Source organism: Gymnoscopelus braueri (genome assembly GCF_963280865.1).
Source record: "Gymnoscopelus braueri genome assembly, chromosome: 2".
Taxonomy (NCBI): domain Eukaryota; kingdom Metazoa; phylum Chordata; class Actinopteri; order Myctophiformes; family Myctophidae; genus Gymnoscopelus; species Gymnoscopelus braueri.
Window position 1 is genome coordinate 14,815,866 of NC_137604.1, and position 19,141 is coordinate 14,835,006.

Below are 19,141 nucleotides of genomic sequence, written 5' to 3' on the forward strand. Positions count from 1 at the left end.
AACAGAGGAAAAATCCTGTTGGAAGAAGCTACAAATACTGTAGCTTCAAAAAGAGGGACAGAGAGAGAGAGAGAGAGAGAGAGAGAGAGAGAGAGAGAGAGAGAGAGAGAGAGAGAGAGAGAGAGAGAGAGAGAGAGAGAGAGAGAGAGAGAGCATCTTTGACACAACTTTTGGACTTATCTCCACTCATCGCTCATTCTGGAATCTCAGCGGGACACCTCACCTGCAGGTATGGAACTTTACACCAACCTATTGAACGCTATACTGGAAACCACTGTTTTCTACACTGTGACATCTTATGCTTCAATTTAACTTTGATTGATTGATTGAATATTTTATTAGGCAAAAAATGTAAAACAGCACAGTTACATTTAAAATACTTTGTCTAACAGGTCCGTTCATGAAAGTCCTTGCGGACTTGTTTCCAATGAGGGCCTTGGTATACAATTCATAATTCATAAAACTCTCAGAGACTGAACAGTCTCATACTGTAGTTATAGAGACACAAGGGTCCATTTGGTTCCATTTGGTTGTACAGTCTCATAGTTATAGAGACACACACAAGGGTGCATTTTGTACACTCTCTGAGCTACAAATGGATACATAAACAATGAGGTCTTTACTGTGTAGACACGGCAAGATAGCATGTCTAGAAGTGGTCCTTTTTACCCATGCTATATATTTGTCCACATTCCAGAAATAAGCATTCCTGCTCCACACTAATAGCCTGGGAAACACTTTTGCCACTTATCACTTCATTAGCTATTACACAAAACAAATACAACATGGCCACATTGTGCCATTATCAATCGTTGTTAGCATTACTTAGGCACTTTTCCCCTTCATTAAAAGCACATTCTTGTGAGTACACAGGAGTCTATGGTTACAAGTTGGTATTTAATTTAAGTCTTATCCTACATTTGGATTACATATTGTAGATATTCTAGCCTTTTGAGTACAAGATAACCCTGAAGTGTGTGTGAATGTTAAAATCTACAAGTGTTCTATCCAAAAGGTCAAGTCTGATATGGTAAACATTTACTAAGAGCTTGTGGTGGTATGAGTAAAAAAGGAGAGAAGCATTACATCCTACATCATAGGCCTCCGTTGGAGAATCATAATCAGAAAAGGTCAAGTTGCAACACATTGTTCAGTATAAATTAGGGTTTATTGCTGAAGTAATATTAGCAAAGTAATAAACTTCATTTGCACACAACCTTTTCTTTTTAAACAAGACTTAATCTCATGAGCAGATGCAGGCCATTTTGAACATTCTTAGTCAGTCCCCTATAGCTAATGTTTTCAAAGTACAGTAAAATTACATTGACATCTTTAGAATGTGTTGGTTCATGTTCTCTTCACATATATTTTTTAATTCTTAATGTGTATATTCTGGCATCACTATACTGTATGCCATTGTCTATTCAAAGCTTTGACCATATCTCATTTAAAGGCCATTTCCCCATTAATGACTCTCACTGTACACACAGGCACACGCAAAGCAAAAGCAAAAGCAAAGTTTGTTGTTTACCCAGGGTGTTGGACTAAGTTAACACTTATTTACAGCCAGGCCCTGCATGGAAGCCTTGCTCAAGGGCTATTCAGCGGTGATTCATGATTGATGTGATGAATTGGGGAATCGAACTAGGGACCTTCCGGTATCAAGGCCGCCCCTCTAACCACTAGGCCACCGCTGCCACGCACGCACGCGCGCACGCACGCACGCGCGCACGCACGCACGCACGCACGCACACACACACACACACACACACACACACACACACACACACACACACACACACACACACACACACACACACACACACACACACACACACACACACACACACACACACACACACACACACACACACACACACACACCCCCCCCACCCCCTGAGATGTTTGGCTTTAGTGTCCCTTCCTGCATGGGAGGCCCTTTTTTGAATCCCGGGCGTTACACATGCACCAGTGTGACACAGTTAAAGCAGTGCAAATTCCAAAAACACAAGCAAATTGTGTGTGCGTGTGTGTGTGTGTGTGTGGGAGGGGGGGGTCTTGCGTTGTGTGAATATGCAGCATGTTGGGCTCTCTCAGCCACCGTAGTCCCATGGTGTCAAGTTATGCTGAAGTTATGTCACTCTACATAGCTGATTCACTCATGAAACTACAGTCATTTAATCCATTGAAAGCACGCCATATCTCCACGACCATGCGCATGTCGTGCAGGGATTGATTGGCAAAGACCCCAACAAAGGGGTCTTTGCTGAAAATAGCCGATCTACAAGCTTGCAATGTGTCACAATGCAACCTGTTATGAGCTTGTATATCTGAGATTTTTGCTGAATGTTCACCTATCATGACATACCCAGTCCCTTGATAGGGACACGAGTGTTCAAGTGGTGGTTTATTTTTTTATGACACCAGAGACACAATTATGGGGAAATCACTTTAGAACTACATTCTTTACTAACATGTGTGTGTGTTCAAGAAATATGTGTATGCGTGTCAACAAAGAGACAGACATGGACAGAAACAGAGAGAAAGAAAAATCCCCAATGTATTTATCCAGATTATTCTGTCAGGACACAGTTCTGATTAAATTCAGACATGATAATAACAATAACAATAACAACACCAATAATAATATATTAGTTTTTTTTAATTATTTCTTTACCTTTATTTATTCAGGGTGGTCCGTTGAGAGCAAGCTCTCTTTTGCTAGGACGCCCTGAGTACAACACAGATACAGTATATACAAATAGAAAGCAATAAACAGTGAAGTAAGATATAGTTAACTATAGAAGAACATTAAAGAAAATAAATAAATAATAATAATACAGAGAATATAGAGAATACACACGATGTAAAATCACAGTGGGTATGCGAAATAGGTACACTCTTTACGTAATACCTCAATGAGAAGAACCTTAAAAGACTCTATGGAGATCAGACTATCCAGTATAATTATTATTACAATTATAATAATAATAATTATTATTATTAATATTATTCAGAAGAGTTACTTCCTTGGCCTACAGGCAATGCGCACAATAAATTTGCCTTTGACCAGACCAGCGGTTTGCGAGATTAGGCCCAGACAGACAGACAGACAGACAGACAGACAGACAGACAGACAGACAGACAAGACAGACACATTGTGTGATTGATTTAATAAGTCTAGTCAAAACTAATCCAAATGCCTCACGAGGAAACGTCAGGATGACATGCAGATCTTTCGTATTTCCGTGTTCTATATATAGCTCACATTTGTGTGTTAAACAGTCCTATTCATGGTCAGTAATGGAGTCTAACTGTTCTGCAATCAAGCCTGAATTTCCTGATGTTGTGAAATGGTGTGTGCGTGGTAGAGGGGTGTACCGTGCACACTGCACATGCTGCACTTACTGCACACAGTGGCAGTTTTGCACGGGTGCACTGCAGACACAATGTACAAATATTCCTTTATGTAAAGGAATGCATTTAGAGAGAGACAATGAGAGAGAGAGAGAGAGAGAGAGAGAGAGAGAGAGAGAGAGACCCATATTGATTTTGGTGACCCCATGACCTTTCCTGTACCGTCATCCTTGGGCCAAACTTTAAAATTGCACATACACAAGTTATATTATTATCATCTAAAAGCATATTGCAGGGGTCTGGGCCACAGCATGGCGGTCCAGGCACTCTAGGCTGCAATGCCAGCCTCACAGCATGTTGCAGGTTCGAGTCCCGATCCCGACGACATTTGCTGCGTGTCACTCCCCATCTCTCTCCCCATTTCCTGTCAGTCTACTGTCCTATATATAAAGGCATAAAAAGCCTAAAAAACGTATCTTTAAAAAAAAGAAGCAGATTGCAGGATGAACCTTATGGTTTTGTGACCCATGGCCTTTCTTTTAGTGCCAGCCGTTGGGTGTAAGGAGCAACAGGGCCCCTAGAGCTGGGGTCCCTAACCTGTGGAACAGGGACCTTCAATGGTCATAAATCAATGTGCAGTGTGCTGAAGCTCTGCTGGAAAACTGGACATGGACCAGATTTGTGACTCGTTTTGTGTTCTTTTGTCACGGTGAGAAAGATCTCAGTGACAAGTGTCCTATCAAAACCAAGTGGACAGCAGTGCTGAAGCACTTCCATTTTCATTTGTGCTTGTGTGAATGCCTGGTACAGGAGAAGCTATGAATGCATGAATATTCACAGCCATGCATAATGGTTGCACCGTATGCGGGCTATTGCAGATGTGGCCAGTTGCATAATTATTGAGATGCATAAACCAGCATCAGGCGAACGTGTGGCTTTATAATTCTAACGAAAATAATGTGTCTGCTCTGCATATTTCCGTCCGTGGGTACACACAGAAGCATTTTTACGGCCGAGGTATTCATGCCTTCTTGTGAAAGCTCAAAGAAACTTTGTAAATGAAGATGGAAGAAGCCTGTGGAATAATTTTCAGCGGTTTGCAGTTACAAAATATAGTTAAAAGAATAGAGAAGAAGCAAAGGGGAAAAGTCAGATAACAGGACAAAAATATCAAATATCTCCATTATGCAAGCATAAAGAGAATTCTATATAGCCTACACTGAACAGAGGTGGGCAACCATTACTTTTTGATCTACCATGTGATCAGTTTGGGCTATTGGGGTTATCAATTCAGTTGATCAAAAACAACCATTATTATTTGATGTGCATTAAACTTTATCATTTATTTTAAATGACTCATGAAAGTGGTCCTTGGTGCAAAAAAGGCTGGGGAACCCTGCCCTAGGGGCTGGTAGCAGGGCTGTGACTCGCTTTCATGTTGAAGTCAACAAAGTATAGAAATACCTAGGGCATTAATTTATTAAAAAAAAAACATAAACCCATGATACATAAATTAAATGATAATGTCTTTCTTACAGCTCATTGGTAAACTCGGGACGTCATGGCCCTGTCGGCAGCCTTCCTGTCTGAAGACCAGTTCACCTGCTCCATCTGCCTGGATGTGTTCACCAACCCGGTGTCCACGCCGTGCGGACACAGCTTCTGCCTGGCCTGCATCTCCTCCTACTGGGACGGTGGCAACAGCACCAAGCCCTGCCTCTGTCCTCTCTGCAAGGAGTCCTTCCGCAAGCGGCCGGACCTCCAGGTATACACGCTTCGACAAATAATCTCTCAAAAACACAAATATGTCACAAAAAAACATGTTTAGAGATTAAGGGTCCCGGTTTGGGCTTTTTTTGAAACATAATATGGTCGCCCCCTACTACCTCCAGGTCAACAGGACCCTGAAGGAGATCACGGAGCAGTTCAAACAGTTGGTCAGCATGTCAGCAGCAGGACCGGCGGCCGCCACCAGAGAGTCAGGTGGAGGTGGAGGTGTAGGGCAGGCGGAGGAAGATCACTCGGGCACTCACCATCCACATCACCACAACCAGCCGCCGTCCCCCTCCCTCAGGCCAGGGGGGATGCCATTGCCGGGGAGCGTGTTTGCAGAGTTGATGACACGCCTGCAGCGTCCCGTGGGCGACAGGGCACCGCCTCCTCTGCCACCCCCCTCCCGTCCTCACTCCACACCCATCCAAACACAGACCCAGGCCGTCGATGTCCCGGCTCCGTCCCCACGCGATCGGGCACACGGGCACCTGGACCTCCCTCCGCCCTATTCACCTCCTCGCAGGTATTGAGCCGCTTAATCTAACACCTAATTTATCATCAAATTGACAAAAATTGACAATTAAATAGATAACCAGGACCTCATTGACAGTAATGGTAAACAAAACGGTATAGCTCTACTGGGATTTCCTGACAGTGTGGGGAGGGAGTCGCATGAAAACACGCCTACTGCAGCAACTGTGGGTAGTAGCCGAGTTTCACCGTGTTACAGATCCTTCAGCGAGGTTACAGTTTAGCACATGGTGGCACTTCCCTATCACACCAAATGTTAAAGGGGCAGGAAACCCTAGGCTGTTTGTTTTACATTTTGGTTAAACGCTGCAGGAGGGGGGGAAAAAGATTGCAGGCTAGCAAGCAAGCATCACAGCTGCAGCTAATCAAATTAGTAATGGGTGTGAATCACTCAGAATCAGAACCAATCAGATTCAGAGACATTGCCATCTAATACAGAGTATGCACATGAGTCACTTTTCCACCGGGATACGCCCCCCTCAGCTAGACTGAGTGGCAAAACATTGAGCAGCATGGAGTGTTGGAGTTTGTAAGCGCTTGTTGGAAATCACTCAACGGTCCTGCGTACCACCTGTTTCTAAATTGCACATAATGCAGGAGACAGCAGGATGTTGCGTTATTGAAAACAAGCGCTTCCAAACTCCAACACTTCGAAAAGTAATCACCTGCACGGAATTTATTGACGGAAAGTAGCTCATAACATGTCTATGGTGGATTTTTATGAAACAAAAACCTTGCAGAAAGAAAGAGGATAATTCAAGTTTTCCGTACAGCTGCAATGTTGGTGAGTTTAACGCTGTTTAATACAATCAGATAGGACTTTTCCGTTTGGATGTATGGGCTGTCAAGGCCAGAAAGTATTTTTTTGCCACTCAGTAGGTGTTCCCACATAACTTCCGGGTACGATGGTGTCACACACATAGCCTCTATACAGTCTTCCAGGTCAAGTATTGGAATTGGGTGTAAATACCATGCTCCAATTTATCTCTAATTATAAAAGGTTAGTGTTTTCTTAACTGTAGAAATTGCTTCCCTAGTGGCAGGAGAAAGAGTCCACAGGTTCAATGGCAGTTTCTCGACACAATTCTTGTCTATTAATTACTGATGATCAATTATCCCCAAAACTCTCAGTCCTTTATACCACTGGTTCGGTGGACCCCCAGGGGTCCTTGAGGTGGTTCCAGGGGGAGTCCTCAGCTAAATGATTGATAGTTAGGAACTAAATGGACCCTAACGGGTCTGTAACTCTGAAAGTGTACAAATGGAACAAAATGGACCCTAAGGGTCCATTTGGTTCCATTTGTATCATAGTTAAATGAACACAGAGCATTTTACATTGTAGAGCTCTGTAGTCCCAGAGATAAAAGATAATATCAAATGGGGGTCTGTTGCCTAATGCATATCGTTGCTGTCCGGCAGAAACCAGCTAACTCCATTTTGACGCTTTTGCATTTTTTTCCCCCATAAATCAGTGCTATTGAACACCCTTTACGTCTGTGTGTTGGTTAAAAAAAATATTGAACCAATGTAAAGCATTAAAAAGCGCTTCTGACAAAACCAGCCAACTCCATTGGATCCTCAAACTTTCTGCTAAACCAGCAGCTAACTCCACCAAAGGAGGGTGGAGTTAGCTGGTTTAGCTGACTCCAGGCTCCACCACCTTTTGACCTCCAACCTCATTGTGAGCTTGGAGGTCCATTCAGCTGTTCTTATCAATGATGAACAAAACCTCCTAACTCCACTTTTTGTTCAGTTTTTCCTGAAAATTTTACATTTTGGAGTTAGCTGGTTTCTGCTCGACAGATATCAAACTACGTGTCCTTGAAATAAAATTAAAAAAAGTATACAATATATACACAATACTGTATATTTGCCACTGATCACAGGTACACGTTGAGCGGCCCATCTGACTCCTCCCTCAACCTCCCGCTGTGTCCTGTCCACCAGAGGGGGCTGGAGTTCTTCTGTCGTACGGACCAGACGTGTGTGTGCAGTGTGTGTCTGGAGAGCACCGAGCACCGAGGGCACAGTTCCATCCCCGCCAAGAGAGAATGGCACATCAAGAAGGTATGCCAGGGGCACACAGCTTCAGGGGGGGCTGAGGGAGGGGCCACCGCCTGAGGGCCCCGCGACTCCCAGAGGGTCTGTGACATCTACCTTTATGCAGTGGTGGAAAAAGTACTCAAATTCTTTACTTAAGTAAAAGTATCAATACCGCAATATAGAAATACTAATGTTACAAGTAAAAGTCCAGAATTCTAAATTTACTTGATTAAAAGTACAAACGTATTGGCATCAAAATGTGCTTAAAGTACCAAAAGTAAAAGTACTAAAATGTTTGAAAATAGCATATCTACAAGCTCACAACGCGTCGCGTGTGAGCTTGTAGATCGGCTATTTTCAAATAGCCTATGTATAAAATAGGGATAAAGTGGTTAGTGTATGTTTCATAATATCATAATTTATATCTCAAAAGTAACTAGTAACTAAAGTTTTCAAATAATTGTAGTGGAGTAAAAGTACAATATTTGCCTCTGAGATGTAGTGGAGTAGAAGTAAAAGTATTGGAAATTGGGAAATACTCAAGTAAAGTACAAATACCTCAACATTTTACTTGAGTACAGTACTTAAGTAAATGTACTTAGTCACTTTCCACCACTGCCTATATGTTATGTTAGCCCTGCGTGGGCCCCTGGCGTGTCAGGTGGGCCCATCATCACATGTAATGTAATGTAAGTAATGTAATGTAAGTAGTTGTAGTAACTGATCGAAGCGGGTTCCAAAATGACACAGACGCTGTCCCTGGTACTGAACTCTTAGGTTGTGGGTGTGTGTGTGTGTCAGTGTGTGTACACTGTCATGCATGATTTGTGCTGTGCAGGCAGGCATCCATTGTAGTGTTATTTTGTTCAAGAATCAAGATTTCTTTTTTGTCACATCACAGGTTTACAGGTGTAAAGAAGTGGATGAAATGAACTTGTTAACTTATATAGCCTACATATTTTCGTGAAGATGTCTCAAATGCTTTGAATTTGTATGAGAAAAAATGTTGTAACAGCATTGTGCTTTTCTGAACCTGGCTTCTCCACCATGCAAGGAACGAATAGAGCGTAGAGGTCAATCATGTGCTTTGCCCCATGCAGGGCCCGGCTTTAACTTGTTCCACCACTGCTGTCTGGTAAAGGATTTTAAAGGGAAAATAGCATTGCTGGCATTCCATTCATTGGCGTAACACTGAGCAGCCGTCTGTGTAAATAGCTGAAAGGTTTACGTGAATGTGAGAACTACAACCCTTTACTTCCTGGTTCTTAGATGCTACCGTTGGTGGAAGTGATATTGTCCTTGTTTTCTGTTTTCACAGCAAAATAATTATCTCAACATGTGAGATAACATGATGGCATTAGACCGTATGGGAGTGGCAGGCGCATGAAATGCATCATGGGAATTGTTAGACACAGAGAAAGGCCAGAACAGACAGAAATAGGAATCTTCCCTGTTTATATAGGTTGTAACAGTGGTGTGTTCTAGATTTTTTTGGAGGGTATACTATGATTATTCCCTGCCTCCCACACGCACGGCATGTGCACATGCGCGCGTCTATAATTACCGGTAATTAAATGTAAAAAAATTGCACGTGGCCCACAAAAAAAATTAATGTCAACATTTTGCACACGTGTGGCCCACACACAATATGCTTTGTACTGATTTTATAGTGTTTCTGATGTTAATCACCTGAACTCAACCACTTCTGAACTGCTTTTAGCCTTGGATGCATTTTCAATGCAAAGCAAGGATTATTACCATGTAAGAGCGCAAGGATTGTTATAAATAGATGCTGATTAGGCTTATCAGATATAATAGCAGTGTTAACAGCAAGCATTCATGTATCTATTACAGAATAGTATTAACTTGGCATTGGCCTTATTGAGTGTAGTGTCAGCAGATGAGAGCAGAGAGAGAGATTCTGTCTGCCTGATTATTAGAGTACTTCATTAGTATTCGCGTCGTTGAGTTAATGTGTGAATTCCGTCGCAGCCATTACTTATCACCTCAAGAACAATAGCTACACACATGATAAGCCATCAACTCAGAGTTACACTAGACAGACCACATTCTTGCTGCCCCCCAGCCACTCCTGGGCAGTAGCATATCAGACCGTATCAGATATGCTGTTTTGAACAGTTTTTGGATGTAGACGGTGGCGACGAAAAAAATCTACAGGGCATACTGCGTATACAGCGTACCACGGTAGAACACATCACTGGGTTGTAAATCTAAATTTCTTTCTATAGGCTATAAAAAAAAACATGCTATCACTTAACCCATTAAGACCTGGAACGCATCTGTGTCATTTTTTTATTTGAGCTAAAAAGCATTATTTTACAATTTGGCTATCCAAAAATTGCAGATATACAAGCTCATAGCGCGGCACTGAGTGCCGGCTACGAACTTGTAGATCTGCTGTTTTTGAAAATGTTTGAAAATTTGTGCAAATCTTTGAATATGTATCCTTTTAAAGCGAACATTTTTAACTCCAATCTTTGCTTCTGGGGGTCCCTGGAATAAAATATTTTGAGGTGGGGGGTCCGCGGCCAATTACATATAATTTCGGGGGTCCTTGACAGTTATGAAAAAGTTTGAGAACCACAGAAACATACGCTTTTTAGAAAACTGTTGTGATTTAGAAGAGATTTGTAGAATCGGCTTCAGGTCTCAGGCTTCAGATTCAACACGTTGTGGGCTAGTGTGTGTTGTTGCGTATTGGCACGAGGAGTGGTACAGTATGTGGGGAGTATGCGTGGACGTCTGTGCTAATGTTTTGTCTTCTCCTGCAGTCCCAGTTAGGTATCACCGAGGTGGAGCTGAGGGATCTGATCTCAGAGCGAGAGCGCAAAGTGGAGGAGATACAGACTTCACTGCAGCACATAAAGGTAAACAGTGATCGCCATCACCAACTGTTAGATATGGCTCTACCTTGTTTGTAAATGTAAACTAAAACATTTTAAGTTAACCGAATCCACCTGCCGTCTGTTTGATCCAGGCATGTGCGGAGAGAGAGACAAATGGCAGCGTGCGTGTGTTTTCACAACTTGTCACCAGTGTGGAACGCTGCCAGTCTGAAGTGTTGGAGGTAAGCAGCTCATAAATAATCCCACTCTACTCTGCAAGAGTACTAGTCGAGTCGAGTTAAAGCTGCAATCCGAAACTTTCATGTCCTACATGGGATTTGAATCCCCCTCCCTGTGCGAGTGCCGAAAGTTGTACTGTTGAGCTACAAATTAGTATAATAGGTGTCTGACCTGACAAACCTCAAAAATTCTTAATAGAAGAGCAAGTAGACCACCTCCAACTTCCAATGGATCCAATGTAGTTATTATTTAAAACCCACAGACAAACTTTTAAACATTTCAACCTGGTGTCGATTTTGGGCAAGTATTTATAGGGGAAAATGACATTTTTAAATGTTTTATTTTCAAGGCTACTTTTTGTTTCTCCTTGTCCTGTAACCTGTTCTTAACTGTTGTTCTGTCTTTGGCGCCTGAATTTCCCGCGGGGATCAATAAAGGTCTTATCTTATCTCAACGCGTCACGATGCAATGTGTTGTGCGCTTGTAGATGAGCTATTTTCACTACTTTTGAATGACACTGTCATACGACTGTGTATAAAATAGAGCATTATTTTAATGGGAAAAAAAGATGAAATATGGATTAAAATCAAATCAAATCAAACTTTATTTGTATAGCAATTTTACATTGACCAGGGTCGAACCAAAGTGCTTCACATTACAGAGCATAATAACAATTGGATAAGGATTGCTCGACAGCGAAGATAGGAAAACAGACGATAAGAATAATGTGTTTCTGTTTGTCACTATAACAGGTGATCGAGACGGCGAGGCGTTCGGCGGAGCACAGAGCACAGAGTCTGCTCAGAGAGCTGGAGAAGGAGCTAGATGAACTGAGGAAGAGGAGCACTGCACTGGGACAGCTCGCTCAGTCTGAAGACTATGTCCTGTTCCTCAAGGTATGATGAGTTCAGGTTCATTACAGGCTCACTTCATCTCACCTGGAGAAAAGCCTGCCGAAGAACTGCTGTAGAAACTGCATATAGGGTGGACTTACGCTGTAATGTAATGTACAGCTTCCTCAGGAAGCCGTCTTTTTTTTATGACATTTCTTTCCCCCCAATTTAGTCATTATGCCAATTGATTCCTCCCCACACACATGTATGTGTGTGTTGTCACTGCTGTTGTATCCTACTGACTCATCTGCCAGTGAGGAGCCCCCACCGAGAGCCTCCGTCCTACTCCTCCCACCCAACACTCCCTGCTGACAGGTGCTGCTCCAGCCCGTAGGAGTACGTGCAGTGACAAATATCACCCTCTCCACCCGGCTTCCCTCCCCGAACATGGCCCAATTGTGTTAGTATAGATGCTCAACGGTGCACCACCACGGTGGATTCGAACCCCCAGACTCACAGGATGTATTAACCCCTTTCAACCTGCGTCCTTATTTTGGGCAGGTTATTTATAGGACAGAGTCAAAAATGCCCCCCCCCCCATAGCAAAAATAGATGATCTACTGTAACTAACAAGTCACATGATGACTTTAAGTTTTCTTCAAACTATCTCTTGTCTTCATTTGCTCCCTGCAGACTTTCCCTGCGCTCTCCAGCCGTCCGCTGACCAAGAATTGGTCGGACGCCTGTGTGACGTCAGAGCTGACCTCAGGAGTGGTTCTCAGATCTGTTACGCAGATGATGGAGCGCTTTCAGGAGGAGCTGAGGAAACTGCCAGAGATCTGTAAGTCCACACACCTGAAGGGCAGGTAGACTGCCAATTTCCCAAAAAACGTACACATTCTAAAAAATAGCACATCACAACGTTGTGAGCTTGTAGATCGGCTGTTTTTCATTTCTGATGTATAATATAGGACTTTACTGGTTAAAGATCCTACATTCAATGACTATTGTTTAAGACATTTCTGCTTTTATGTGGACCTTGCAATTATGTGGTGTACAATCGATCGATCGATCCATCATACAGTATACAGCAGGTCAAGTGCTTGGTGACAGTGGCAAGAAACAATAACCATTAGAAGAAATCTCCAGCAGTGTGGTTAAATCACCAGGAAGCCCAAAGATGCCAAATTTAAAGCAATGTTGAATGAAATATATATATCTTTTTCTTTTACAGGTTTTATTAAAAACCTAATTGACTTCAGTGTGAGCTGATAGCCAAAACAATAAACAAAAAGGGAACTAAACATGAATTACCTAATCAAATCAAAAGACAAATCACTAACCTAACACCTAATCAAAACATAGGAGAAAAATAGATTAAAATAAAAGCTACCCCCAGACTGTTAAAACACTGAGCATCTCTAACAAACATTCTACAAAGTGTGGCAGGTTGGCTGGCAGTCTGGCTGACGTGGAAAGAGCAAAGCCTGTCTTTTAAAATTCCCTCCAGAAGGCTAGAACCAATCAGCTCCCTCCAACAACCTGCAAAATGCAATCACACCTGCAGCCCATCACTCACACACATACACAATTACACATAGCCAATCCTACACAGGTTATCAACAACAAATACAAGAGTCTAAACATGCTAGCAGGACCTACAGTAGAGGCCATGCACTACAATTTTATCATCACCGACAGTGGTGACCAATCAATTTCTGTGGTGCTAAAGAACTTCTTTAAAAGTCATAGGGTAACATGACATTTATTTTAACCCATTAAGACCAGGAATGCGTCTGTGTCATTTTAGATTTATTTGGCTATTCAAAAATAGCAGATATACTGTAGATCTGCTATATATTTTTTAAATCATTCAAACATTTGTGCACATCTTTGAATATACTGTATATTTTTAAAGCGAACATTTGTAACTCAAATCTTTGCTTCTGGGGGTCCCTGGAGCTAAATATTTTGAGATGGGGTCTGTGGCCAAATACATATCATTTTGGGCGGTCCTTGACATGAAAAAGTTTGAGCACCTCTGATATAGCAACAATAGTTTTTCAGAAAACTGTTGGGATTTAGAAGACATTTTGTAGAATCGGCCTCAGGTCTTAATGGGTTAAATAAATATGTATGGTATAGTATGTTAATACAAGTATAGACGCGCGAACGCGGGAAGCGAACGCAGCTCGAAAATATTGTGTATTTACGGACTTGTAATCCGTGTTATTTCACCGTGATGGAGAGAGAACATTGTGTGTGTGTGTGTGTGTGTGTGTGTGTGTGTGTGTGTGTGTGTGTGTGTGTGTGTGCGTGTGTGTGTGTGTGTGTGTGTCAGAGCATTGTGTAAATTCCTGCACTCTGGCGCACTCGGGTGGCTGCTTACAGGCAGTGCACGCATGTGAGTCATGTCACCCAGGGGCAGGCAGGCAGTGAGAGCGTGAGTCACATGGGTGCATGCAGCCAATGAGAGGTGAACACAGACACACGGACAGAGACACACACAACCCAGGCAGAGTTACATAGTAAGCTCCACTTGCGCGGAGGCGCCTCCTTCCGCTGCGTTCGCAACAATATAACTAACACATGATGTGTTGTGGTTGGAGGTCTCCCAACTCTTCCATTGAGACGTTTAGATTCTGTGATCAGGTAGGACACCTACTGGTTGACAAGTAGTACTGCCTGAAAGTCCAAATAAAATCCCATCATTAAGCAGGCATACTCTATAAGCTCAAAGGTCAGAGTTTTGGCACTCAGGCGAGGGACCAAGGGCTGATTCTCGGGTACGACCTGAAAGTTACGGATTGGAGCTTTAATAATAATAATAATAAACTTTATTTGTATAGCACCTTTCATGACATGAAATGCAGCTCAAAGTGCTTTACAGAGCAAGAATACAATTACAGTTAGAACCAATTTAACAATAAAGCAAACAAAAATAAAATAAAATAAAATAAAAGCAAAGGCATAAAACAACATTAAAATAGGCAATACAGTGAGGAATTAAAAATCAACCAAAGAATCAGCTAAAAGCAAGAGTGAAGTAATAGGTCTTGAGCTGTGCTTTAAAGCTATCGACAGAGGCTGCCTGTCTTAAGTGTAATGGGAGTTTATTCCACACTGTCGGTCCGTAAAAGCAGAATGCTGCTTCACCGTATTTTTTATATGTCATTGTAGGCACCTCGAACAGGTCAGCACTTGAAGACCTGAGGGCCCGGTTTGGAACATATCTCTCTAGGCAGTCAGAGAGGTAGGAAGGTGCCAGACCATTTAGAGCTTTATAAACTATTAAAAGAATTTTAAAATCAATCCTAAAAACAACCGGGAGCCAGTGTAGTGAAGCTAGAACTGGAGTGATATGTTCTCTCATCCTAGTTTTAGTTAAAATTCTGGCTGCCGCATTTTGAACAAGTTGTAATCTGTCAGTTGTTTTCTTTGGCAGGCCAGAGTAGAGTGCGTTGCAGTAATCAAGCCGAGAGAAAACAAAAGCGTGGATCAGCGTTTTTGCATCGTCTAACGACAGATAGTCTCTAATTCGCGCAATATTTCTAAGATGAAAGAAAGCAATCTTGGTGACATGATTAATGTGTGTATTAAAATTCAATTCAGAATCGATAATAACCCCCAGGTTCTTTACTCTGGTGTTACTTTCTACAGCCAGGTTACCAAGTCTACTTGTTATTGATTCTCTCTGCTCACTGGAGCCAATTATGAGAACTTCTGTTTTATCCTCATTTAGCTTAAGAAAGTTCTCACTGTGGTTATAGAATAATGACGACAATGACAATACCATATCCTTCCTATGAACAGGTCACAGGTCCCCATCGGAACAATCAGTAACCAGGTCCAAACCAAGTAAGTTCTCACTGCCTAATAGATGTGTCTGTCACACATTCCTAGTGTGTTTTATTTCACTTGTACTCCTTGGCGTTCGATGATTCAGAGAGTTGCTGTTTCTATGTGTTTATTGTTTTACTCTTAGTGTTTTATATTTGTTTACTGAGTGTACAGGACTTTGGTTCAACACTGTCGTTTTAAATGTGCTCTATAAATAAAGTGGATAGGATTGGATTGGATTTTAACATCTTTAACTTCAACCTTTTCCATCTTTCTCTCTCCTCTGCAGAGGTGAGGAGGGTTCAAGAATATGCAGGTAAACCATTCAATTCAGTTCTACTGTAGATGATATTTACATGAACACAATACAAGATGAAAGAACTGAGAGTGGATTTGTTGACATGCATTCTAAACGAAATTGTTATATTATGATATTATCAAACATAAATATCAAACATATATCAGACCCAAAAGGAAATGCATGTATTAAATTCAGTCGTACCAGAACCAGGTATAAAACATCCCCACCGGCCATAAACATGATATCAACAGAAATCCCCCATCTCTCCCAACAAATCCAACCCTGAGTATATACTGTAACACTACATCAATGCTGTTGCATTAAATTTGTTTATTGAGTTCCTGGGCTTTTGTGACATTCAGTCATTGCCTCAGCTATCTGCCGATGATCAGTCTAACTATCAAATCTCTCGCTCTCATTGTGTCAGCTGACATCACGCTAGACCCCAACACGTCCCATCCACGTCTTATCATTGCTCTGGATGGTAAACAGGTGTCCTGCGGTGACCGTAATCAGACACTACCGGGGAACGCGGAGCGTTTCGACAGGGTGGTGTGTGTTCTCGCCCGCGAGGGCTTCAGCTCTGGAAGACATTACTGGGAGGTAGGTAGTACGCTTTCCCAAACAGTTATAGAGCCCATTCTACATGCACATACTGATTGTACAATTGCCTTTGCCTGTATCAGTGGTGTAAAGTAACTATACTGTACTTAAGTATTTTTTTTTGGTATTTCTTACTTTACTGGAGTATTTCCAATTTTCAGCACTTTTACTTCTACTCCACTAGTATCTCAGAGGCAATTATTGTACTTTTACTCCACTGCAATTATTTGAAAACTTTAGTTACTTTGTTGATACATACATAATATGCTGTATGCCCTTTTACTGTGATAAATGGCACAATATATATTTATGTCCAGTTAAGGCTGACTTATAGCTACTCAGTTTCACAGCAGTGTTGTGCACCAAATATAGATCAGGAAGTGCCAGAAGGCCAGGTCAGTTCCTAGGTCTTTAAGTCTATTTGTATGCTGTTTTTATTGCTGCTAATTCACACAAACACGATACCTTTGACTCAATGTCTACCTACTGGTGGCCTATACACTACGCAGGCATATTTATATTTGAATGTTACTACTACTTTTTCTCTACCTGTATCTTTGTTTCATCATTACTGTGGTCCTGCGATCACATCTGAATTTCCCTTGGTATCAATGAAGGTCTATCTATCTGTGGGTCTCCTTAAGACTGTTTCTGTAACGTGTATAAACATGCCAATACATACAGGCAATGCACTATACAGTACATAAACAAAGCACAGACAATCGTGTACAGATTGAAATTAAAATAGCTCTTCTTGTTTGATAAGCAGCTGGCAACAACAATATGAGGAAATGTGTGTACGTCATTTATGACTGTAAATCAGTGGTGGAAAAAGTACTTACATGTTTTACTTAAGTAAAAGTATCAATACTGCAATGTAGAAACACTCTGTTACAAGTAAAAGTCAGGTAATCCAAATTTACTTGGGTAAAAGTACAAAAGTATTGGCATCAAAATATACTTAAAGTACCAAAAGTAAAAGTATACTCATTATGCAGAATGTCCCGTTTCACAAATGATCATAGTCTAAAATGTATAAAGAAATATTTTGGAAAATAGCCATAGTTTAGATAGGGCTGAAATGGGTATGTTTTGTAATAATAATCTAAATAAGTAACTCAATTATTGTAGTGGAGTATTATTGTAGTGGAGTAAAAAGTACAATATTTGCCTCTGACTCTGAGATGTAGTGGAGTAGAAGGAAAAGTATTGAAAATTGGATTTTCAAATGTGTACTTAAGTACAATACTTGAGTACATGTACTAAGTTACTTTCCACCACTGAGGAAATGTGCACGTACGTGACGTCATTTATGACCGTAAATGTCATCTTTCTGCTCCAGGTGGAGGTCGGCGGGAAGACCGACTGGGACCTCGGAGTGGCGAGCCGGTCCGTCAACCGAAAGGGCAAGATCACCGTGAGCCCCGCCAACGGCTACTGGTTCCTCAGCCTGCGGGATCGGACCGACTACGCCTTCCGCACGGAGCCCTCCACCGCCCTGTCGCTCAGCCTGAGGCCCTCCCGCATCGGCATCTACGTGGACTGTGACAAGGGCCTGGTGTCCTTCTACAACGTGGACGCCAAGGTCCTGATCTACACGTTCATGGACAGCTTCTCCGACACCATCCACCCGTTCTTCAGCCCCTGTAACAATAAGTCTGGGAAGAACGACGCTCCGCTCATCATCTGCCCTGTCGCTATTCCAGAGTGAAAACGAATGTCTGCAGGTTAAAGCTGCAGTCCGGGACTTATTGTAACCGCATGAACCCCTTAGTTTGTTTCCCTATTCGGTGGCGAACATTCTGTGAAAATAGTCAATCTCGTAGTAGTTCTGCCCGAAGCTCATAAGCACAGACTTTCCTCTGGCTATGCAGGGATTGCAGTGGTTCGAATCCCGGGTAGGACATGAAACTTAAGGGTTGCAGCTCTAAGAACAAATAGACCATTCAGTCATGTTACAGATAGATAGACTACTATTGTAGGCTTGTTAAAACACCACAATACCACAACTATATACTTCTATGACAGACATTGATTAAAGTATTGACCTCAGTACTGTGTTTACCTAGACCTCTGTTATGATGATTATGATGATGATGATGATGAGCGCCTGTCATGCAAGTTGAATTATTGCATTCAAGATGCTACAGAAGTACCATGAAGTACCTCCACAACCCCCCACCCACCTTCCTTCCTATATTACACTATTTTAAAATGTTAAAATTAAAATGTTGATGTAACTCAAATGTATCAGATAGGGCTGAAACCTTGCCCAAATTTGGAGTCATACATCATGGATATGTCATAGATGACTGACTTCACAGGCTGGCCACATGAAGTCCACATTGGAGTCACTCTGTTCCCATGTGAGTTTCGAGATCTGTGAAATGAATGAATTTCTTTGAATTGGTAATCACAAGACTAAAGCCTACTTGGTCGCACGACCGTGTTGCATGCCAAAAAATGCCTATCTACAAGCAGATCTACAAGCTCTTGTACATCGGCTATTTTTGCTGTGTAACGCCTACATACGATACAGAATAAAGTAAGCATACTGTAACTCTTATGAGATATGTGGTTTATGTAAATATGCAAACACAGCAACAGGGGTGGATATCCACTGAACAGATTAATGTTCATAAACCATGTCATTTATTATGTAGATATGAAAAACACACATTTATCTTTAGCACAACTGTGCACATACAGTAATGCTGGGTATTGTTATGGGAATATAGCCACACATTTTGAAAAGTATTCAATGGTCTTTCCTA

General features: G+C 41.8%; 1 protein-coding gene across 1 annotated transcript; it reads left to right on the forward strand.

The window, feature by feature from the left end:
* On the forward strand, positions 1–19,124 carry LOC308094329 (E3 ubiquitin-protein ligase TRIM21-like). Its single transcript, XM_080440917.1, has 12 exons — positions 1–229; positions 4,896–5,122; positions 5,250–5,653; positions 7,548–7,728; positions 10,497–10,592; positions 10,703–10,792; positions 11,543–11,686; positions 12,317–12,464; positions 15,437–15,481; positions 15,753–15,779; positions 16,192–16,367; positions 17,710–19,124. Exons 2-12 carry the CDS (start codon positions 4,919–4,921, stop codon positions 18,076–18,078), a joined length of 1,884 nt encoding a protein of 627 aa, XP_080297043.1. The 5' UTR covers positions 1–229; positions 4,896–4,918; the 3' UTR covers positions 18,079–19,124.
* The last annotated feature ends 17 nt before the right edge of the window (positions 19,125–19,141 follow it).

Bases quoted from the DNA above. Each gene is read 5' to 3' on its own strand.
- LOC308094329 (XM_080440917.1), top strand. From the start codon at position 4,919: ATGGCCCTGTCGGCAGCCTTCCTGTCTGAAGACCAGTTCACCTGCTCC. The intron at 5,123-5,249 runs GTATACACGCTT...TACTACCTCCAG, and splicing joins GCAAGCGGCCGGACCTCCAG to GTCAACAGGACCCTGAAGGA. The intron at 7,729-10,496 runs GTATGCCAGGGG...CTTCTCCTGCAG, and splicing joins GAGAATGGCACATCAAGAAG to TCCCAGTTAGGTATCACCGA.